The sequence below is a fragment of the Calliopsis andreniformis genome, chromosome 5, assembly GCF_051401765.1.
Source record: "Calliopsis andreniformis isolate RMS-2024a chromosome 5, iyCalAndr_principal, whole genome shotgun sequence".
Classification (NCBI taxonomy): domain Eukaryota; kingdom Metazoa; phylum Arthropoda; class Insecta; order Hymenoptera; family Andrenidae; genus Calliopsis; species Calliopsis andreniformis.
In genome coordinates this window covers 5,563,662-5,587,456 of record NC_135066.1, presented here as the reverse complement: position 1 = coordinate 5,587,456, position 23,795 = coordinate 5,563,662, and the positions used below count along the sequence as shown (strand labels likewise).

Below are 23,795 nucleotides of genomic sequence, written 5' to 3'. Positions count from 1 at the left end.
TTTTCTCAGTGCCCGTCAGTATTGAGATGATGATGGACTGAAGGAAGCCGACGTTTTCACGGTTTTTTCGTCAAATAATTCATTAATACTAACGTAGACATTCCAAAATAGTGAAACAATAGTTTGAACAATGGGATATTTAAAGACGGTGGGCACGGTGATTATAAACATCGGTCTTTTCCTAGCTGTCGTTACTTTTTTACCAGGATTGCCTCCAGATGCGGAGTTCTCTGAGTACAGGTACGACACTTAATTTCTTTTTTGCCTTGAAAACTTAAGGACACAACGTAATAAACGAATAACAACATTATATCAATCGATGTTTTAGGATAAAAACTCCTGACGAAGTACAAATTCGTCTCGACTTCAAAAATCGACTACAAGATGCAGAAGTATTATTTGCCGGTGAAATTAAAGGCCCAGAATATTTTGCTGCATATGATGGTGTATTATATACTGGCATACGTGGAGGTTACGTGGTGAAAATTGAAGAAAATCGTATTGTACCAATCGTGAAATTTGGTAAAAAATGTGGTACGTATATACGTAATTATTAGTAATACATTTCTTTAATTTGACATATGAGAAAGTATGAACGTTTTTCGAAATTTGTATGGATATCTTAAAGAAAAAGAATTTTTACAGATGGCCTGTGGCAAGAAGAAAAATGTGGAAGACCTTTGGGTTTACAGTTTAACAGTAAAGGAGAATTATTTGTAGCTGATACTTACTATGGTATTTTTAAGGTTAATGTGAACACTCGACAATATACAAACATAGTCAATAGTTCCATACCTATTGAGGAAAAGATTCCAAAGATTGTGAACTCTTTGGATGTTGCAAAGAATGGGGATATTTACTGGACAGATTCTAGTTCTGATTTTTACCTCCATGATGGGACTTATACATTTTTGGCTAATCCATCTGGAAGGTAAGAACTACAAATTTAAATTATTTATCAGGCATGTACAAAGAATTATTTATTTTGCAGACTTATTCGATATAATGCAGCAACCAAAAAAAATGAAGTGTTAGTAAAAGATTTAGGATTTGCTAATGGAGTTTTACTGAGTGACGATGAAAGTTTTGTGATTGCACTGGAATCTCTTACTTCACGTATTATTAAGTACCACTTGAAAGGTCCAAAAGCTGGACAACACGAATACTTAATAGAAGGTTTACCTGGTGTACCAGATAATGTACATAGTGATGGACAAGGAGGTTTCTTAGTTACTTTGATATCATACATAGATTCTGAGCATCCTTTCCTGCCTCATTCTCTTATGCCACATCCATATCTACGGAAAATGTACGCAAGAGTGTTACAATCTATAGAACTTCCATTTAAATTATTACAAGATGTTTATCCAAATTATTATGCAGAAAGAGTTTTGCATTCAGTAGGTTCATTTGATATGACAAGATTATTAGATACGGAGAAAAAGTCTGTAGTGCTTAGAATTGATAAAAATGGAAACATCCTAGATGCTTTACACTCAGAAGATAGAAAGGCTCATGATCTTTCTTCTGCTTACATACATAATGGATATTTGTGGCTTGGTTCTCCTTGGAATGAATACATTATGAGAGTTCCATTAAAACAAGCTTTTCCCGATTTCGATAATAAAATATCTTCAGGCGTTAAAGTAGAAAAGAAGGAAGAACCAATTGTAACAGTTACAGGTACGCCAAATATTAAAGTGGAAGTAAAACCTAAGAAAGTTAAACCTACTGCTCAGGAAACTACTACTTCAAAGTCAACTACAACTCCAAAACCTACAACAAAACCGCCGTCACCAACACCAAAGTTGAACACACAAAAATCTACTACCACCACCACAACCACCACCACCTCTACTACCACCACCACTACTACTACCACTCCAAAACCGCCTTCATCGCCACAACCTACACCAAAGGCATCAACTCAAGAAATCAAAAAGGACAGTCCAAAAGAAATTAGAAAAGATGACTTAAAAGAAACTAAAAAAGAAGATTCTAAATCGAATGTTAATATAAAAACATCTACTGTAAAAACTGAATCATCAAAGAAAAGCAATGAAGCAAAAGTAAATGAAAAACCTGACTCACCAAAAAAAAGCAATGAGGCAACAGTAAATATAAAGCCTGAATCGCCAAAAAAAAGCAATGAGGCAACAGTAAATACAAAGTCTAAATCGCCAGAAAAAAGCAATGAAGCAACAGTAAATGCAAAGCTTGAATCGCCAAAAAAAAGTAATGAAGCTACAGTAAATGTAAAGCCTGAGCCGTCAAAAAAAAGTAATGACGCAGCAGTAAATAAAAATTCTGAATCGTTACAGAAAATCAATGAAGCAACAGTAAACCCAAAGTCTGATAAGATTACTAAACAAAATGTTCAGGAAACTCAAACTGAAAAGGCCAAAACAGTTGAAAAAAATAGTGACTCCAATAAAAAGTAAAAACGAAACGCTGCGAACTTAAGACATTAGTCCCAAGTTTCATTTAAGTCTTCATTACATTCTATTACATGTTATATAGACTACATATTCTAAACATATCTTCTTAATTATTTAGATTTTACGAATTTTCAACGTACGTATATTTTGCTATTTTAAGTGATGCAGAATTCGCTTTTTATTTATGTTTTTCAAAAAGAACCATTCCTTAAAATGATATTATAAAAATATTATATTATTTTATTATAGTTACTATATAAAACAAAGAATTAGAAAACACATTAGAGACTGTGATTTAGATTTATATATAAGGTTGAAAATAATGTTGTTTTTGCAGTTTCGCATTGCAGTACATTATATATACTATCATGTTTAGTATATATATATATATATAAATATGGATTTTGTAGATTCTAATTTTATTTAATTGTATAAGGAAGACGAGGTCCAAAAAAAGATGGTGAAGTGTTATATTGTTATAGATATTCTTATTGTTTTGATATTGATTAATTACACTCCAGTAACTGAGATTATGTAACAGCATAAGATTAACTGAATGTTCTATAAATAAGGTAATTTATATTTAATCAAATGCATTTATGAAATTACATTATTCCTTTATATAATTAAAAAATTGTTTACTATAATTATAAAGATAATATGAATCTTCCATTACATCCTTTATTTCTATTTTTGTATGTAATCTATTTTTCTACTTGAAGTATGTTAAACATGTCTATATATATATATAAACATATATACTGTTTATGCAAAAATTAAAATTAAAATGGTTTCCAGATGTATAGAAAACTATATGCATGTTACAGTTTCCTTTCAATTCAGTGATATATATTATGCAAATTACGTTTCTGCATGGTGATTTAATGTAACGTTTTTAACTTTATATGAAAATTGGTGAAAGGTTGTATAAATAAAATAAGAATAAAATTCTTTTACAAATATCGCGTTTTTATTCCTAAGTACATATTTGAGATAGAATCTTTATGATTCAATACTTTCACTATGAAAATATACATTACTTTTTTGAACTAGATAGCATAATTGTAATAGATAGCTAAACAAAAACAGTATTCAAATATTTAACTGTTTTATTAAAAATGTGGGTAATATGGATTTTACGTTTTCTGCTAAACTTTGTTGGACTTTCCACAAAAGTGTAGGAATAGTAGCAAAATGCCAATGGCCATTTCTTTTACGTTGTGCCCATTTTTGTGCTCTTAATAAACGTTTTTGGTATTTCGAAATTTTTTTATCTTTTGGTACTGAGTTAAAAAAATCTTCTCTTATTAAACCAAAACCAAGTCTTACTAATTCCTCTTCAATTTTTATTTTTTCCTGCCAAAATTGGACAGAAATTAGTAAATATAAATACTGACTGAAATCTAATTATTTCCTTTTACCTGATTTTGTTGCAATACAGTAACTGCACAACTTAAATATTCTTTATCTTTGGCTAAAGGTATAAAAGTTATCTGTTTTTTGTTGACAATCGTTTGTAACCAGTTGACACCTAAAAATGAATACTAAATAAGTATCATTATCTAGTCATTTATATTCATTCATTACTCACCATTAGCTGTCACATCAACTCCAGCTATTTTAACCGGTAAATATGTTGAACTATGTAATCGAGGCAATGGTATTAGTGGCTTATGATCAACCATGAGAAGTGTACCATGACTGGGTTCTATATGTGCTACGGTACCTTGAAGAGGAACTCTTTTTTTTAAAAAATGAGATGGTATATTGGATGGCTTCCTAAATTTAGCAAACTAAAATAATAATAAGAAATAATATAAAATTTATAATCAAATGAAACACATCATCAGTATGCATGTCATACGTACAGGTCTAATTCGATAGAGTGCAACAACTAAAGTTATACTAGAAATACCATAACTGACAACCTAGAATTAGAAACATAAATAACACTTACTTTAAGAAATCTAAAGAGAACTGTAGGTTAGGACATACCTTTATTGTTTTAACATTAACTTCACTGAAAATTATGAATTTTTCTAAGATACTTTGTTTTTTCTCCGAGACCATTGTTTATCAATTTTATCGTATCTACAAAAAAAGATTGCTGCACTTTAATATATCTACCATCGGTTTAGATAAATATAGTCGACTGTATGCATATTTCTTAAAATATGTATTTGGTCATCCATGTTTTTAAATATATACAATCTACGAAATTAGAATTTAAGAATATAATCAGCTTTAAATAATGAAAAAAAAGCAATAATAAAGGTGTGTATTATACTTCCGAAAGTAATAAACGTTTTCCATAATTTTTTCTTCATATAAAACAATTTATAATTATTACTAGTATCTTGTTTATACTTTATTACGCATTGCACAAGAATATGAAAGAAAAAATACAGTATTCTGAATAAAATCGGCAAATAATGAGAACATAAAGACAAAGTTAAGGATGTATATATAAATTCGTATTGCAAACTGTTTGTACAAAAATAATATGTTAATTTCTAATACTTCCTTTCAAATTACATTAATATATACATATATATAAACAACTGATTCTTACACGAACTTTCAAATTTACTTTCATCCTCCACTTTCGTTCACTCAATCATTGCATGCACATGTCTGGTGTGTATACGTCACTGAACGCCAGTGAACGCTGACATCACATCTGATCACATCTCAGCACAGGTGACAGGGGAGGTGTAACGTAGTCGCATGGGTCCTTTAATTAATGTGTATACCACATCGAAGCATCGTAGTGCACTCTAAGTAATTATTTACGAGGAAACGATCGAGCAATTGGTACACGAATATATTGCGAATATGTTTCGTGATGGTCAATATTTGGAAGTAATTAAGGTATCTCGATCAACAGCTGTCAACAGCTGTTCATAGATGATCCTGTGCATCTAAATAGGTAAAATAGAAGCTGTATTCGCAGGCTTCAGAGACTTGTTTAGCTACGGTCGTTGTTACCGTACAAGAGAGGACTATAAAGATTAAAAAGAAGACAGTTTCAACCAACAAGTGGCTTGATCTCGAGGATTGGGCAGCGCTGTACAATGTTTTGGAGAGAGCGATTTTACGCAACATTCGCCCGGAAAGATCGCTCCGAGATCTTGAAAAATGCAAGTGGAAGAAATCTACACGTCAGCTGGAAATCACGTAAGAAGTACCATAATTTCAATTTCTTTTACTTTCGCCATTCAAAAATCGTTGCGAATTTATAATGTCAATTGAATGGGCGTGTAAAAGAGCGTATATTACATTTCATAAAGTTTCATAAAGAAGCAGCTGGTTCGATATACGCCCTTTTCCCACTTTGAAAAATAAATAATAATCCAATAATGAGAAAGTATTTATTTATTAACTGCAAACACAAAATTGGATAAAAAAATCATTATTTTTGACAATTCTTCTGGGCACCCATTTGATTCAAGTAATTATATTTCATGTAAAAAATGGCGAGACTTTTCTTTTCTCATGCTACTTATCTAGAAATAAAATATTGGAGGACGAGCATAATATACATCGATTGAATAATCAACAGTATACACACAGTGCTGTGTATACATATATTTATGTAGATATTTTTATAAATCATAGATATACAATCGAGCCATCAGAAAATGTGAAAGATATTACATCGTTGCCAACGATCAGAGTAAATGTGTCTCCAGCGAAAACGAAATCGGAAAAAGCAGAATTATCCGAGGCAACTTTGGAAAGAGGAGAGTTTCGGACGTTAGAAAAATTGGAGAGCGATGCTCTTGATTGCGTAGACCAAAAAGATAATTACGACAGGCTACCAAAGGCATCCAAGAATAGTGATACTATTACGAAGGTACCGAGTAATGCAAAAAGCGATAAAAATAAGAGATATTTGCATCTCAACAGCTTGGAGAGCGATGCATTGGAAGAATACGTACCTGATGCACCTGCAGCCAAAAAGTTATGCACGCATTTGAAATATATACCAAGCAGGAAGAGTACATTGGAACGAATCCAATCTTCGAACGAATACTCGCCAATGTTGTCAGATAACAAAAGTGTGACAGAAGTTATTCGATATATCCCAAATTCTGTTGATTCGTCGAAAGTATCGTACGAGACGTATGAACCTCATGCGACAACTATTGTAGATCCTCTTAAAGAATACGTTCCTACTTTAAAGGGAACTAAGACTTCTATTGAAGAATATCAACCAGATTTTACTAGTAAATTAATGAAATTCGACGATAGCTACATTCCGTCGAGCGTACAACTAACTACTGAAAATTCAAAAAAATTGACAGATAAAACGAAGAAACAACAACTAGAAAAACAGCCATTAAGACGGAAAGATTCTTCGTCTAAAAAAAATACAGATCTCTTTACCTGAAACGTATTTTCAGTATTTTGATAATAATTTCAGATAAAATATATAAATTAGAATATTGTTTGTAACAAACACCACAAGTAAAAATATTTTTTCATTTTATTAATGCTATCATAACATGGTTTAATACCATGCCACTGTACAATAAATATAATTTTAATAAAAAAGAATGTATTTTTCAGTAAAAATAGTTTCTTATTGCTAGATAACATTCATACTGTAGTGAAAGTTTGTCTTTATCGTTCACTGTCTTCACCCTCTGAAACTTGATCCTCAACTAAATTCTTTATCACTTCAAGTTTGGGTTCTACAGTTTCTGCTTTATCATTATCTTGTTCTTCGTCCATTTGATTAAGTTCTTCATCATCCGTGTCATCATCTGCACCAGGATGGGCAGGGACTTTGTGAGTTGGGCTACCGGATGTCTGCATTGTACCTGGCTTCTGCCACATTTTTTGTGATTCCTATAATCCAAAATTAAGTATCATTCATGATTTCCAGGGAGGATTTTAATAAGATAATTGAAAATTCAACCTACCTTCATACCGCTAACTTTTTCCATATAATAATCATACACAAATTTAGCCATATGAGGCATATCTTCTATTTCCATTGGTGGAGTAGATGGAATAGCGTCATTCAGTCTATCAGTAGGATAATGTTCTTGTGGAAGTAATTGTAATTTCAAAGGTCGTTGCATTAGTTGATCAAATGCGGGCGTTAGTTCAAAGCAGTTTTTGAAGAGCGACACTCTGGCGAATACGTACAGGCCAAGACGTGCTCTTGACATTGCTACCACTAAACGTCTTGCATCTCGCAAGTGACCCACGGCACGAGTTTTCACCAAAGACAGTAATATGTAATCATTCTGCTGACCCTGGTACTTATCAACTGTAGTTACCTTATTTGGTCGGCCAATTAAAGGATTGCTAGCGCACCTAATATTTATAACGTCCCTGATTAAGTGTTTCTGTCCATTGTAAGTAGTCAATATGCTTATTTTATCGGCTGGATAGCCAAGGAGTCGCATGTACATAAAGACAGCCACGCAATATTCAGCTTCAGCGAGATTTTGATAGAAGTAAGCGCTGGGTTCACTTTCTCCCACTCCATTGAAATCCTCGACGTTAATGAGTTGAAAGTCGTATAAAAATCCAGCATTTGCCACCAGGTACTCTGGGCTTTGTTCCACATGCGCGAGATTACCCAATTTTTTGTACCGCCAATTGTAGAGATTACAAATACTGGGCCTCGCACGACCTTGTCCATCGAGGTCAACCGTAGGCACACCTAGACGAACGAATCTTGCAAATAGAGATTGTTCCATGTTCGAATACTTTTGAAAGGCCATATTCTTTATAACTGGAGGCAACTGATGGTGATCTCCTATCATTATCCAACGTTTCAGTCGATTGTATCCATCCTGTGGATTTTGGAGTAATAATGGTATAAAAGTTTCTATTTCTAAAATTTGTGCGGATTCTTCCATGAGAATGTTATCATATTTAAAACCCATGTCGACAAGCTCGCGTCTCTTTAACGCAGCATGGGTACAAGTCATGGCAATTACTTTTGCTTCTTTAACTAGTAAATACTTCGATCTATCGAGACCAGATCGTAGTAACTCGAAGGCTCTAAACTCTTCCAGTTGTGCAAAAATCCTTTCTATGTACCTATAAAAGATAATAGAATTTTGAACACTGCTGAATATCCTACATATATATTATTATATTAATTATTATTAATATAAATTACCTGAAACAACTGCGTGCTGTCTCTAAATCCTCTTCAAATGTATTACGTTTAAATAATGGTTGCGGTGCATTGTCAAAGAATTTATGGAATGGGAATTCTTCGTCGATGATAAAAGCAGGCGATGAATTATTTCCTGTTCCTTGCCTTGCTTTGATTCTAGATTCGAAACGTTCCCATCTTGTTAATATTTGGTACATGAAAAAGTGTCCCGCTGTTTCACAAGTGTACGCTACGTCACCTTTTACATTTAAAGATTCCTGAAAATAAACACATATTTCATCGGAATATTTGACTTTTATTGAACCTTGGAGAAACATTTGCATAAAAATATGAAATCACAAACCTGCAGTCTTTGGACTTCCATAAGAAGATCTAATCTCTTAGCTAAGACATAATTAACTCTACCATATCTGCTGAAATCCTTTTCTGTTTCTAACGCTTCCTCTCCATGACCAAGACGCAGCAAATGCCTCTCGTCAATATCTAATGCCATAATTTTTTCGAAAAGCTGATTGAGCGCTTGATTCGAGTGCGTTACTATAAGTGTTCTTTGATTCGGAAAATTGTGATAGAGATTTGAAATAATTTGGACAGCGACATCCGTTTTACCAGTACCAGGTGGACCTACGACGAGCGTCAAACCTGGTTGCATGCCAGCACGAATGGCTTCAACTTGTGTTGGTGTAAAGGGAATTTGATTTCTGAAATAAAATTCTTTATGCAGTTACGAACAGATTGTATCAAATAAATCTATATAGATTAACTTCTTACATACTTTTTAGGTTCGTTAGCCTTATAAGGGCCTCGACTAGGCGGAACATGCGGTTCAACTGTAATAACTTTCCTGACGAGTTCATTATTTTGTTTAGCTAGGACATCCTCGAATGTCAAACGAAACGGACGAACTAATTTCTTTTCATCGTCGGTCGAAACTTTGATTTCGTACTGAGGAAAACTTGATTTTAAGTGATCTATGTCGAGAAACGTATCGTTGAAATCCATCGTTGGAATTTCATTTGGCATTCTACACATGGAAAGAAAAAAGATTGATATGTATAATACATACGATAAGGTTTTGTATACGAGAAAAAATATAATGTTTTATGTACCTAGAATAGCGAGCCGCACCGGGGTCACCATACCCAAGAATTATATCATGAAGCCAATCAGGAACAACACATTCTGTATTCATGAGCTCTCTAATTGTTTCCAAGACTGCTTTGAAGTTATTTTCTTTGGGTTTACGCCTCATTATAATATTAAAACTTTCGTACACATCCTCGCCACCGTGGCTAGCGTTATCCATATCGATCCGATACTGATTAGAATCCAACCAGACTCTGTATGTTCGAGTATCTCCAGGTAAGATTGGCCGTGGTTCAGGGCCATCTTCAATTACTCTACCATTTGAGTCTAGCATACCTTCGACCTCGCATCCTCGAACAGTTGTTAGTCCAACTTGTGGAACAAATGGTAATTTGTGACTGTATTTAGTGCCTACAAAAATATCAAAATAAGACAATACACTATAATAGACTGTTTACTATTTTATTTGTATGTAATCTATGCAAATATTTGACAATTTCATACCAATTGGATTCTGAGGCTTGACTGTGATAAGGAAACAAACATCGTGCTTTCGAAGGTTCTCCCATTCAGACTTAATCTCTTTACGAACGCTTAGATTTATGGTAATATCAGCGCGTACTCTGGATGGCCTTTTTTCGCCAATATTTGGCTTTGCTACTTCAACCACGGCAAACTGAGTAATAGGCTGAGCCATCCTGGCCCAACCACCAAAATAAACGCCACCATCTTCGGCGCACCTAAATGAAGTAAGTAAAATACTCAGCATCAATTTCACAACTGTTTGAATTGATTAATAAACTAACTGGTTCTTACCAGGGACTTAATCGACTGACAGCATCCTCGATGTCTTGACGTATTTCATCTGCAAACGATTAACATATTCTTAATACATGAATTATGATTCACGTGTCTCATGTGTCTCATGAATCATTTCGTACATACAGGTAGATTCCAGTCGGAATAAGTTAAAATTCCTCAAAAGATAATCGTGCAATGTAAGAAATTGTAAATTCAACTTCGGTAGTGCTAAACAACCTTCACCAGAGAAGTACTCTGTCGGCACGATACTTTCGTTCCAGATGATCTCCTCTGTTGGATAAAGTGGCATTTCATTAAGCTCTTCTAATTGGGAGGCTCTGCGTTCGTGACGCGAAATCTATAATTAAATTTCATCGTTATCCACCATATCAATGAAGATTTATGGCTTAATCGTTTCTTTATCGTTGTCTTTTTAATTTACCAAGAGTTCCTGAAGGAAGTCTATGTCGTAACGATACCAGTTTTCTTCCTTTTCTCGTTCCTCCGATGGTACCAAGTTCAAGTAACTCGCAATAGATCTTAGCTTTTCCTGGCTAAGAAGCAAATGTTTGAGTTGCGAAAGACTACATACTTATTAGATAAGGAGACGTGAATGGAATTTTACCTAAGAGAGCCAAAATGTTTGTGAAGAGACTCTCTCATGTCGACACTTGCCACGTTTGCTAATGCAAAACTCCTGAGATCCGGGAACTTGGCAAAGACAGCTTTCTGTGCAGAGTTTTTCAATTTTATTTTTAATATTTCTAGTATTGTTTTAATATAAGGGAATATAACTAATATGTCTAAATAAAAAAAGGAGTAATTATTGTTATACCTGTAAAGATGTAATCTTCGTATAATGCAACTGCGTCATGTCATGGTCCGTGAGAGGGTCACCAGTTTCCTCGTTGATCTCGAACCTGGCGTAGAACTTCAACATTTCCAGTAACTATAACAAAAATTGTTAAATAGGACTTGTTGAATCTAACTTGTTGAATTTTTTATTTCATAGTCTTCCCCTCCATTAAACACACATGCGAATCCTTGAGACTTACGCATGAGAGATTCGCATTATCGCTGCTTATCAATAGTAACTATTCGAGCAAAAATTCTGCCTATATTCTATTTTACTTCATCATTTACATCTTTCCTTCAACGGTACTTCATCGCTGAGCACTAAATAATCAAAATCTTTCCATTTCTCCTATCCTTATTTGCATCATTCATAAAGATCATTAATTACTTGGCCACTCTGGAAAACGATTACTCACTCTCTGGGACGTTGCGCAAAAATATTTCCAATTAAAAACAATAACTAATGAGTCAGTACCTGATCGTTACTCAAGATAATTCTAAAATTAACACGCCATTAATTTTGAGTCATTAAAATTTCATTTGTGAAGACTCTGATACATTTCTATTAAATCTAAAGCAAACTTTCCTCAGTTGTACGATTCATTTCCATCGCTAGTAAACAGCTTATTAAATGATTCATCAAAAAATGAACTGAATGAAGATTTACGTAAGTATTTTTTCTAAAATCAAGTCAAGGGGAACAGCTAAACAACACGGGACACGAAGGTCGTTGAAACAAGAGTTCAAGGGCAGTCTGGCACATCAGGGTCAAAAGCTATGCGTGAACCCACGCAGTGTGGACGTTCTCCTGGTCGAGGGGACACCACAGGCGAATAACGTGGCTGCGGTTGAACCATCGCAAGCGAGAAATGCGACAGTGGGAGAGGATCGTGCTATCTCTGACCGGGCACTCCGTCGATGCTTCATCCAAGATTGTTTCAGTTGCACGCGTAACGCAACCGTGTCAGCGCGTATCGTTGCTTCGTTGCTTCGTCGTTTCCTCTACGGTCATTGATGTCCCCAAATGCTTTAAAATAGAACAAAGGACTCAGTGTTCGAAAAAAGTGAACTCTCGGGAATATATTAATATCTTCAACGTTGTAGACAAAATCCAGTGACTATACACACAGTAACAAGCTTCCTCAACATTGTTTGACTGAATAAATACCTTGAGAACAGTGTATATAAGAATTACTCCTGTTCATTGAACAGAACTCTGATCAGTGTAGGCTTTCTGGAACAAACGTAGGCGAAACAGTCTAAACTGACTTCGCCGAATTTCGAGAAAACAAGTCTTGAGAATTACGAGAAAAGAAGAAATGCGGTAACCAGAATAAAAGATAATGTCGGACGTGAGATACAACAGGTACTTGGGCACGTTGCCAGTCAAAGGTGCGTAGAATCGTGCGTCTGCACCTCCTTTGTTTATCGATGCAAGTAGAATTTACTCACAAAGCCTGAAATCGTCTGGTGAAGAAAGTTCACAATCTACTGAAATTTTATCCAAGTAGTTCATTGTGTTTTGTTATATTTCAACGAGTGAAGTAAATTATCTTAATTCTAGTTTTATGTTATATTTCGTTTCGAAAAGCACCACGAGCTTTTTCGATTACCAATATTGAATAACTTGCAAAGTTGAATCAAATGAATATTGCAATATTATGTACAAGATAGATTACAGTAAATGCAACGAATGTGTAACTTTACTGTTATGTCTCGCAACTCCCACGTTCAGATTCGAGCCTCAGACGAAACAAATATCTTCTTCAGACGTCAAAGTCATTGAAAATAGCAACGAAAATCGTATATTTGCACATTGAAAATACAAATTACGCCACGCGATGAAACATGATAACGTCTGAAATAAAAAAACGAGAAAAAGTGATAAACATCTATTTCCTTCCTGGTATTGACGTAATTGGCGAAAAATAAAAGAGCCGTGCACACGTGCACGTGGCTGAATCGAATAAATGACGGTGCGTGCGCGTGCATCAAAGAACATAAAAGAGCATCTCGCCTAACAGAAGCATCCCTTCTTCTGTTCAGGTGCATTGCATTTTATGCCGTACGCACATACAACGTTCCTCATCGAATGAATGCAGAACTGAGTTTCATTGCGAATCTTCTGTCCGCGACTGAACATGTACATACACCGATGTGGCCTTAGCTCTTTCGATAAGAGACACGATTTTCTGCAACACGCTTTATCTTATCACTCCTGGAACTGATGTTTTTTAGAAATATAGTGTTTATTTTTATTCTACTTCTTGATGTGAGAAATCTCTCTCGATTCTTGTATGTCTCTTTAATCAGTTTCCATAATTGAATGAATGAATTTGTTTAGAACTAAAAATTAAATATTTTCTTTATGTATGTTCACTGATAAGTTTACATGAAGAGAATACTGGTGTTTTATTTACAATTGTAAAACACAGAAAAATAATAACTGTGTTTGTCTAATTGTCGCTCTTATCTGGTCTCATTTTTCACACATTTTCTTGCTCACAGAAAGCGCACTTATCTCACAAAGGAAAAAGTCCAAGTTCATCTTCTTGAACTTTGTCAATCGATTTGTCATGTTCCATTCTTCTAATACACGTTCCAGATCAGATGACCATATTTATCTCTATATTTTCGAGAAAACTTCAGTAGTGGATATTCCAGAATTGATGAATCTTATCAATACAAAGTAAAATATCTAGTATAGAAGTTATTACAACTCATAATATTTACGAAGACCAATAATAAACTTTTTTCTGTTGGTCATTCTACGTGCGTCACCAAGAGACTTGTAAATAATTCATTGATATTTTGATTACTAGACCTCTACGTCTGTCGCGGTACCAAGTATTTCAGTATCGAAGATAGATAACGCATTAGTAATAATTAATCCCACCTGGTAGTCATGTGAAATCTGCAAGTACCGCGTATACATCCCACCAATGTTACAAAACGACATTCCCGCCAGATGTACTCGACTAGTCCCTTCAGATAAGATTATCAGATACGCTGTAATCTCTATTTACATACACAGAGCATCTGTGGCAAGATCAATCAATCGTTGCATAGAATAATTCATAGTGGTGGATGAATCATATGTTCGATTCAAAAATAACTTAATCTAATCCAAGTGGCAGATCTAATTTGGAATGAAATACAATAAGTGAACATTCGAATTCATTATTTCAGGGTTACTATGGATCTATCTGTTAACATGGCTCGTCACAGTGGTCGGTGGAGTGGACATCAACTGTTGTCCAAATGGTTCCAAATGGTTGCATACGGTGGACTGCTCTGAGGACATGAAAATCCAGTTTTCCTGCCCATACGGTAGCTATCTAATGGACCCAGAAGCATCGGCAGCTGATAATTTCACGGTGATCCAAGAACATGGCAAACCGTGGCTTCAGTTCACGGAATTGAGCTATGAAAAAATCGCAGCTGGCAGGTAAGATCGAGATTGGACTTATTGTTAGTCTTTTAAAGCTACTATGGTGTATACTATTGATAGATACCAAGGAATCAAAGGGTCAAAAAAATTATTCTAGTCAAATTTTCTAGAATCTGTTAAGCCTGACAATACCAGTAGCCGATTTTTATTTACTTTAAGATTTTCGAGGAAACAAAGTTCACGCCGCGAAGAGTAAATATCCTTTTACAAGCGAAATGATTTGGCATTTACCTTTACGTCACTTCGGGTTCCAAGTTGATTCATGTTTTACGAATGTTTTATCGCACCTAGCGCGACAAACTGTCACAGATAGTAATCATAAGAGTATTAAATCGAGGAAGGAAGAATCTATCAACAGGCCAAATGGCTCAATTAGATCTGACTTTTACGAGCGGAATTCATTCCTGTGCGTGCAAAATCCTTCTGTTATTTCGAGCCCATGGTTTTACCTGTAACTGTTTAAAGAAAAAGACTTCGCAGAAAGCTAGTGCCCCATCTCGTCGGGACGCTATACGAACATGATTAAGAGTAGAAGAATTTTGACGTCAATAGCTTGAAAACGTGCAATATTTTATCCCATATTCAGGTTCTGTGTGGCTAACAAGGCGAACGGGAGTTCTCGTATTGCTTTGGTTTGCTTCGAAGGCGAATATTACAGCAGCCCGTCGATATGGAAAGAGACGCTGTTCTGCACCCTGGGAATCATATCCGCTGTATTTTTAATCGCCACCCTAGCAGTCTATGTCCTGCTACCAGAATTAAGGGAAATCCAGGATAAAGCGATGATGGCCGTGGTGACGTCTTTGGCGGTCAGTTACATCGTGCTTTCGATTCAGAACTTGAAACCTCAAGAAGGTGGAAATCACACCATATGCCTTGCTTTAGGTATTCGAGAACATCTAGCATGACTTTAAGAAGGTATTCCCATTATTACACAAACGATAACTTCTAATACAGATGGAAACTTTTCGAATTAAAGCAGAATTATATATAGGTGTACCTATTTTTTATATAAACGAGTCAACAAATTATAGTTTCTTTTTTTTTTTCAAATAAGACTCCCCTTGTAGTTGAGTCTTCCAATGGGAATACTACCTAATTTATTACCCAATATCAAATTAATTAATTATTCATTTCCCATTCCTCCAGGATTCCTCTTATATTTCGGCTTCATATCTGTCTTTTTTTGGCTCAACGTGGTATCCTTTAATATATGGAGAACTGTATGGTACGTCTCCTAAAACCAGTATATTTTGAAAGCAAACTTCTCAAGTATGTCTCTTCTTTTTACATCCCATATTCTATGGATTTCATTTGATAGGTTCAAACATTTCCCAATCAAAGACAAGCCGCTTTTTATGATCTACTGCATATTCGGATGGGGAGGACCTATATGCTTCCTGATAGCAACTCTGGTCGTTCACCATATCGATGGAAGACATTTGCGGCCTGGTTTCGGGGAACAAAGCTGTTGGTTTAGCGGTGAGATCGATATGCAATGAATAAATTATCCTTCCTTATAATCGTAATACCTACATGGCTATTTGCCTTGAAGGAATCGTGCAAATTTACAGCATTGATTCTCTCCCTATTTCAGGCTCTCAACAAACGTGGGCGTACTTCTACGGACCGATCGCTATATTATTGACACTGAACATCATCTATCTCGGTTTGACCAGCTGGCGATTATGGCATCAGTATCGCGATTATAGCGGAAACACGTTGCGGGCGTTACGCTTTAAGTGTCTGCTTTACGTCAAGCTGATACTAGTCATGGGTGTCACGTGGATCTTTGAAGTACTATCATACGCCGATGGCTCCAAAAATAATTTCTGGTACTTGTTATTTTTTTCCATTATCACTTTCCATTTTCGACCATTCTTCGAACAGTATTCTCCGAAAAGTTTGTTTGTTTTTGTAATTTATGGAAATCGATTTAATGTGGTCTTTATATGGTCATTAACTCCGATTCTTAATTATTCAGGATTCCAACAGATATTTTGAATGCGTTACAAGGTTTCATAATATTCCTTTTACTGGTTGCGACGCGCAAACGTGTCAGGAAATTATTGGCGAAGAAAAAACCTTGTGGAATTGGTTTTCCAAAATCCTGGGCGGCCTACGAGGACGAGGAGTGCGAGGAAGTGCTTCCGGAAGAGATAGAATTGTCGCAACAAGGCTAGTCGGTATTGTCTTTTAAAGGAAGGATACTATTATCTCTTAAATCATTAAATAACGAAGAATAAGTAGAATCATTTTCCTAGTTTTGTACTTTCAATTTTATACTGACGAAATGTTTCTATATACGCTATTGGTAGAAAGTTTAGAACCACTAGAATGACTATAGCTCTGCTATTTCATTACAATTTGTTTCACCTAAAATACCTTTCATTAACTTGTAAAAAATGCATGCATAACTTTTCACAAAAATCAGCATTGTTTTAATAAATATTGACAAATGGTTCCAAAGTTTTCGCCAACAGCGTAAATCATCTTAGAAATTGCACATCGTTATTAAAATTACTCGAATACTCCTACTGTTCACCTAGTCTTAAATCTAAGTAAGCTAAAATATCGATCCTTCTGCGCTATGAGAATTACTGCTCATAGTCTCGAAACCATCATTTGTGACTAATGGCTAGCGTGTAAAAGAATCTCTACAAATATACGACGATAGCCAAAGTGACCAAGATGCAATGTGGGTCAGGTTTATTAACCACAGCCAATTGTGTGACTGATAGTGTGCTAATTGTGACTTCACTGATTTGTAGATAAATTATGGAAATTTGCTATGACGTGTGTAGATTCAAACGTTTCTTATTTTCCTTTTTTTCCTCTATCTGGGAAACTCGGATATTTGAACTGTTATCTTAACGGAATGACGTATTGAGGATATGACGCAATGAGATATTCCTCATACAATAGGACGATTCATTTCAAATTACGTGGTCATCTGACATTTTTTAATTGCAATGGAAATTACCCAAATAGAAATATATACATATATGACATCAAATTTCTGAAACAAACACATTAGTGGATCATCATCTGTTTCGACATAACTCCACTTTAGTTCTATAATGCATACAATTAAGTTATTTCTAGTTCTATAATACATACAATTAATTAGTTAGCAATGACCGCAAAGATGGAGCATAACGAACATTTTCTAAAATTCTTTTTGACTAATAAGGAAAAATTTCGATTAGCCTATTATTATAACGCGAATGAGTAATTCCTAAGTGACAGACTTTGACTGAGCCTCTAATGGAAATTACCGCCTTGGCAATGTATTCTTCGTTTAAATTGTCGCGACGATTGAACGAAACACGCGCGCAAAGGATGCATGTAATGGCCCTTGGTCAACGATAAACGAGCATGTGTATGATGAGAAGAACTAATGAGCGTCGAGTTGACCACTGTTGCCCACGTCGTCATGAGTAATGCTAGATACGAGCTCGCGTAACAATGAGAATTTCCATTGTATCAACGAGCGTACGCATTTGCTACGCGAAACTCGGCGTGCGCAAGCTGTAACACGCGGAACGTGTTACTGATCAATACTTCCCTGACAAAATGCGCGCTCCAGCACGAGAAATGCGATACTTTTTTTCCTGTAGCGGTAATCAACTCACACGACGATAAAATTCTTTGTGATTCGTTCATTGAATCTATTCATGACACTGACCAGCTTCAAAATACAAAGAATTTTATAATTAGAATAACTAATCGATTCATTTGTTGAAGGTATAGAGTTTAGACTTATGACTGCATAAGATGATCCTGCAAATCATTTGTTCTTTATGTAACCAGATTTGTAACACTTATTTGCTAGCTGTATAAACGAGTGTAAAGAGTATGTTTGACGGTGTACGAGAATAAAAAATGTTTGTACTAAGTGACAATACTAATATAATCAAATTAAACGGTAATTGAGCATCTCGTGCTACGTTTGATAATCGTCTATATTGAAAAGGATTTATTTTTGCTATGAAGTGATTAAAAAATGTTACACATATCTTTTTAACGAATACATTCGAGATAATGACGTGTCTCCAAATTAACAATTATGACGTTTACAAGTTATGAGTAATGATGCGTATAATTTTCCTGATTCGAATAGAGTTGTTTGTGATTACCAATTAACGTCCACGTAGTTGCTAAGATCATTAAAAGCAAAAATACTTGTAATCTGATTTTTAATGGTACCACTCTGACACTAAATGAGATATAGGTTACGAAGACTGATGACAAAAAATTCATTCGAATATTTCGCGAGCAATGGCCGTAATCGAAACAACGTTAAGTTAAAAAAAGCAGGAAACGTGATTGTGTTCCAAGGTCGAAACAACTGAGGAATATATGCAAAGAAATTACTACGTAAACGCGCGTATATGGTGAATCAATAATAATGCAATCTTCTGAGTCGCAACAAGTATACCAATAAACAAGTAAAAACTACTGGAAAGGTGCTGCAAGTATTTCGTCTCTACTATACTCTACTAAATTTGTAATACGATGTACAAAACAACCTTCAATGGAACGTCGTAAATATGAATAAACATATCGTGAAACCGAATATTTAGTATCCTACTTTCTAAATCGTAATTTACCATTTGTAATTGAATAAATGATGTTCTGTATCACAGAATAGTAATTATTCGATTATCTGAAAATTCTCTCGTCCAGACACTTCTGTCTCCCTATTAATTCAGAAGCAGTGGGCTTTACTGAATATGATAGGTATATCGAAGAGATAATGAAACGTATTCCAAGTTCTGTTGAAGAATACATTTCATATGCACCAGCCTAATAGAGCAGCAGAGACACGAGTCAGAAGGAAGATTCGCGCGGAGCAAACGGGAAAGGTGAGGAAGGGTAGAAAGAGAGGGGAGAAGGAGGTAGGGGAAACGATGATACCGCTTGAGGAGGGGAGGGCCAAGAAGACAGAGGCTAACCTAACACTCAGTCGAGAGCGAAACAGAGAGGGACAAAAGGACAGTGCAGCAGAGAATGGGAATGGGATGCGATGGCGGCGGGTATGGCAGGGGTAGGTCTCGCTAGGCGGGCAACCCGCGGCATTGGCAGGTATGGCGATGAACACACGGGAAGTCCATCGTCGCGTCGCGATGAACGAGTGAATAGAACGGAAAGCCCTCGAAGGTAGAGCCGTGGCCGTCGCGAGATCGATCACCAAGTAACCGCTGCTAAACTCGACCGAGAGTCGAACGCTGAAAACCAATGCATGGGAATAAGAGTGATAGGAACGCGAACGGTGGCGATTCGATGACATGCATTGTCTGGTAAGCGTGCTGCTCGTGCTCGTGCTCGGCCTGAAGGATCATCCCCGAGCGGTGATCGCGAGCACCGACGGGAAAGCGAACTTGATCAGCGTCGCGAAGTGCTGCGAGCCTGAGGAGCTCCTCGTCGACGACACGTGCACGCCATTGACGGAAACAAACCAGACGGAGTGGCGGCCAGAGTTCGTGGAGGAGAAGGTGAACGGTATATCGCGGAACAGGCCAGCGAAGCCTGATTACCAACTGAAGATCGGCCGACCGAAGTGTCAACCGAACGAGCACCAATGGAACGTGTACCACTACCAATCGGGCGAGGATCGGCTCGCGATACTGACCACCGGTGTGTTGAGACACTACACCACCGATCTGGCGAAAAAGGGGGCCCGCGAAAGCGGTGTCTACGGGTTCGACGACGAAGATGATCTCAACAGCGTGTCCATTCATTATGATTATCCGTTCGGACACTACTGCGCTGATAAAGTGATCCTGAGTAGGGATCGGTTGGTGGCGACCTACGCGATGGTTTGCGTGCCCGATGTGGTCGTAAGATGGACCGACACGAATTATTTGATGAGACACGCGATCGATCCTGCCTTTCACGCGATATCGATAGCCAGTTACCTCGTCGTTGCTGTTGTCTATTTCGTTTTACCACAGTTGCGTGATCTTGTGGGAAACATGATAACCAGCATGACTCTGTGCCTTATAGCCGGCCAATGCGCGTCCACCGTTCGAATATTCACGGAGTTCGGCAATCACGTCAGTTTTATGGTTGCCGGTAAGAGATGCAAAATACACTGTTTTCTATTTGATAAGAAAAAGACGAAGAATTCTTCAAATATTTTGCACTTGTACGCTATGGTTCAAAAGTTTAGTAGTCATACTTTTTAGTTAAACAAGTATCTTCTAGTTAAGAAGGTCAAAGTAATCTGTCACTTTTGAAATGCACTGAAGCTTTACTGTATTTCTGTAGTGTACAATCTGTGACCTAGGGTTTTCCTCTGTCTCACTCACAAACAAATAATTGTGTATTTTCAGATACCGTGATGTATGTCTCCCTGGTAGCCGCATTTTTTTGGTTGAACGCTTTGGGGTATTACGTATGGAGTACTTTTCGATCGCGTAACGTATTTCTACGAGTAACAGACGGCAGGAAGTACTGTTACTACTCTACATACGTTTGGGGCTCAACAATCTCAATAGCAGGGACTGCGATTTTCGCGCATTTCGCTTTAGAAACCAGTAAACCTATAGTCGGAGGAACTGTTTACCCGCCTCAAGAGACGATTGGTTGGCTAGGCATTTCCGTTATCTTTACATCTATCGCGCTTACAATATTGGCCGATTTGAGCTTTGTACTGACTACTGCGAACAGAATTAAACGAATGAGCACCTATGGACGAATCCATCACAAAATGAAGTACAGCTTTAGGATGTTTGTCTTCTTGTTCGCGCTGATGAGCATCGGATGGTTGTCGTTGTTGTTTTCGCGACTCAACTACGATGTACTTGTATATTGTCATATCATCGTTAATCTTCTTCAAGCGATTTTAATACTATACGTTTGTGTATTTGGTCAGAGAAGGGTCACGTTTTTGCTCGGGAAAACGTGCAATTGCTGCAATTCGGGAGAGAATATCGAAGGACTGGATTGGGGCGAAGAAATGACTGCCATTAACGCGGGGTATTAAAATTGTTCAAGTATTTTGTCCGATGATTGAAGTATTTTTAAACGAACACATAAGATAAATTTTACTCAGATGAAGTTTTTATCTGGTAGACGTTGCTTCATGATTATGAGCAATTGTACGACGAAATATGTTATGTATAAACAGTAGTACGTATGTCGCGAAGTAAATATTAATGAACGCACGATCTATTGAAGAAATTTCGTCCACATAAATATAGAAATTTTGATAAAGTAGATTGAGATATTGTATATAATGATATTACCTTGCAAGAATTCATCAAGTTTTAAAGGTGGAATTGTTTTAGAAAGTTATGATATTTGCTTCGTTTGTTTTGAGCATAAGAACTGAAATTTATCTAGTTAAAAGTATCTTTGGAAAGTTCAAAGGTATAATCATATGTGCCTTGAAACAAAATTACTTCTGCCTTATAAAATGTGCACTTACTAGTGAAATATTGGATAAATTCATTACATAAAATGGATATTTCATTTCATACATATTGTTATCATATCTACCACTTTCTTAGTATGAACATAATCTTTGAAGTAATTTTTTATGTTTAAGATATTCTTATAGTATTTATATTTGTATAAAAATATAACTTTTGTATAAAAAAATGTATCACCCTTGATAAATCAACTTCAATATACTCTTTCAAAACATTTATGCCTATTATTTTCAGTTCCTTCTACTCTCTACTTACTTAAAAAAAAACTTATAACTTACCTGCCCAAATAGTCCACCTTCAGGTCTGTGTAACAAGTTAGATAGTTGACACCGTACCACCAAATGACAATCATCCATAACAGTATTGAAAAAACGTCTAGTTGGTAGTAAAGCTTCCAAATCTATTACTAGTTCAAGGAATCTTTCACAATACCGCACTTTGTCTGGTAAAACAGGTCCTGTTGACAAACAAGTATTTTTTATTAAAACATGTCTTTAATTTACAAGCAATTATTAAGATATATGAGATTAAGAAGAGGTGCTTATTTCTTTAACTTTACCTTCTTCTGGAATTGTTTCTAATATTGTCATAAATTTAATCATTAATCTGTGTAAGAATTTACGTTCCCATTCTAACTTCTCCTTGCATTCAGGATTATCCTTTTTTCTTAAAACTTTCCAATATTTTCTCCACTTAGGATATTTTCTAAACTCCAGTTCCCTACGGCCTTGTTGTAAAGAGATCCACATAGACAATGAGACTAATCTCTTTACTTCTTCTCTAACTAATAGAACTTCCATAGAATTAAAGCAATGATTCAAGAAAACAATTAATGCTGTCTGTTCCTTTAAATCAAAATCCATTATACTCTCTTCAAGACATGCTTCTAACACTTTCTGAAAGAATTCAGGAAAGTGCTCTGGATTTTTTTCAAATGCTTCCCAAACTTGAACGCGCTCACGAAACTTTTCATTGACCATAACAACAATGGACATAGTATGAGCACGAGTTGCAGTCTTTGCATCATAATTTGGCCACAAAAAGTTTTCAAGATATTGACTAAATTCTAACATCATAATTCTTCTAATAGAGAACTTGGATGCACATATTTCTTGAACATAAATATCTTCCACTATTTGAGAACTGAATGGAAGATGTGAGTCCATTGTATGGGGTGCCCAATATTTATTTGCAAGCTGAAACAAGAATAGGAAAATAGTCGAACGTCGATAATTCATCTATGCGATAAGCCGATGCAGTTAGTGATAATACACACCTGAGTTATCCGATCAGCATTAATCTGTTCGACTGTTGGAGCAGGATTATTGCTCTTGGCAGCTGTGCCGTTTTGAATTTCCATTTCGATTTTTATTAATTCAGTAATGTTCACAACATAACCTAATTTGACGACGACAACGAAAGTATTAAGGTTAAGGACTAGAGATTGGACTGCACATGACAAATGATAAGTACGTTGTTTCACTACGCACTAGTGTGAAAATATGTTTACTATTATCTTATATCATTCATTTCATTTACTTTTACACTTAAACTCGCATTTATAAACCACACTCACTTTC

General features: G+C 35.9%; 6 protein-coding genes across 8 annotated transcripts; 4 read left to right on the top strand and 2 right to left on the bottom strand.

Annotated features, from left to right (window-relative positions):
• The first annotated feature begins 4 nt into the window (after window positions 1–4).
• On the top strand, window positions 5–3,393 carry LOC143179493 (adipocyte plasma membrane-associated protein Hemomucin). The gene is made up of 4 exons (XM_076378757.1): window positions 5–240; window positions 329–534; window positions 646–931; window positions 992–3,393. The coding sequence occupies exons 1-4, from the start codon at window positions 131–133 to the stop codon at window positions 2,439–2,441; spliced, it is 2,052 nt and encodes a 683-aa protein (XP_076234872.1). The 5' UTR covers window positions 5–130; the 3' UTR covers window positions 2,442–3,393.
• LOC143179496 (protein C3orf33 homolog) lies at window positions 3,387–6,430 on the bottom strand. Of its 3 annotated transcripts, none has more exons than XM_076378762.1 (6): window positions 6,380–6,430; window positions 4,434–4,529; window positions 4,307–4,366; window positions 4,030–4,231; window positions 3,860–3,969; window positions 3,387–3,794 (listed from the first exon to the last, which is right to left on the bottom strand). In XM_076378762.1, exons 2-6 carry the CDS (start codon window positions 4,506–4,508, stop codon window positions 3,531–3,533), a joined length of 711 nt encoding a protein of 236 aa, XP_076234877.1. In that variant the 5' UTR covers window positions 4,509–4,529; window positions 6,380–6,430; the 3' UTR covers window positions 3,387–3,530. The 3 variants fall into 3 exon arrangements, with proteins under 3 accessions (XP_076234877.1, XP_076234876.1, XP_076234878.1); XM_076378761.1 differs by lacking the exon at window positions 6,380–6,430 and adding an exon at window positions 5,011–5,146; XM_076378763.1 differs by lacking the exons at window positions 4,307–4,366; window positions 6,380–6,430 and adding an exon at window positions 5,011–5,146.
• On the top strand, window positions 5,174–7,016 carry LOC143179495 (uncharacterized). Its single transcript, XM_076378759.1, has 3 exons — window positions 5,174–5,309; window positions 5,392–5,615; window positions 6,057–7,016. Exons 1-3 carry the CDS (start codon window positions 5,274–5,276, stop codon window positions 6,829–6,831), a joined length of 1,035 nt encoding a protein of 344 aa, XP_076234874.1. The 5' UTR covers window positions 5,174–5,273; the 3' UTR covers window positions 6,832–7,016.
• Window positions 6,910–23,795, bottom strand: LOC143179490 (RNA helicase aquarius). Its single transcript, XM_076378753.1, has 15 exons — window positions 23,492–23,795; window positions 22,775–23,411; window positions 22,494–22,672; window positions 11,306–11,419; window positions 11,096–11,199; window positions 10,913–11,024; window positions 10,615–10,828; window positions 10,486–10,534; window positions 10,174–10,409; window positions 9,693–10,080; window positions 9,359–9,607; window positions 8,927–9,284; window positions 8,584–8,840; window positions 7,367–8,501; window positions 6,910–7,292 (listed from the first exon to the last, which is right to left on the bottom strand). The coding sequence occupies exons 1-15, from the start codon at window positions 23,573–23,575 to the stop codon at window positions 7,065–7,067; spliced, it is 4,344 nt and encodes a 1,447-aa protein (XP_076234868.1). The 5' UTR covers window positions 23,576–23,795; the 3' UTR covers window positions 6,910–7,064.
• LOC143178886 (G-protein coupled receptor Mth2) lies at window positions 12,235–19,355 on the top strand. Its single transcript, XM_076377808.1, has 7 exons — window positions 12,235–12,717; window positions 14,515–14,773; window positions 15,363–15,661; window positions 15,926–16,004; window positions 16,098–16,258; window positions 16,374–16,611; window positions 16,761–19,355. The coding sequence occupies exons 1-7, from the start codon at window positions 12,669–12,671 to the stop codon at window positions 16,957–16,959; spliced, it is 1,284 nt and encodes a 427-aa protein (XP_076233923.1). The 5' UTR covers window positions 12,235–12,668; the 3' UTR covers window positions 16,960–19,355.
• Window positions 19,702–22,420, top strand: Mthl5 (G-protein coupled receptor Mth-like 5). The gene is made up of 2 exons (XM_076377807.1): window positions 19,702–20,854; window positions 21,115–22,420. The coding sequence occupies exons 1-2, from the start codon at window positions 20,068–20,070 to the stop codon at window positions 21,765–21,767; spliced, it is 1,440 nt and encodes a 479-aa protein (XP_076233922.1). The 5' UTR covers window positions 19,702–20,067; the 3' UTR covers window positions 21,768–22,420.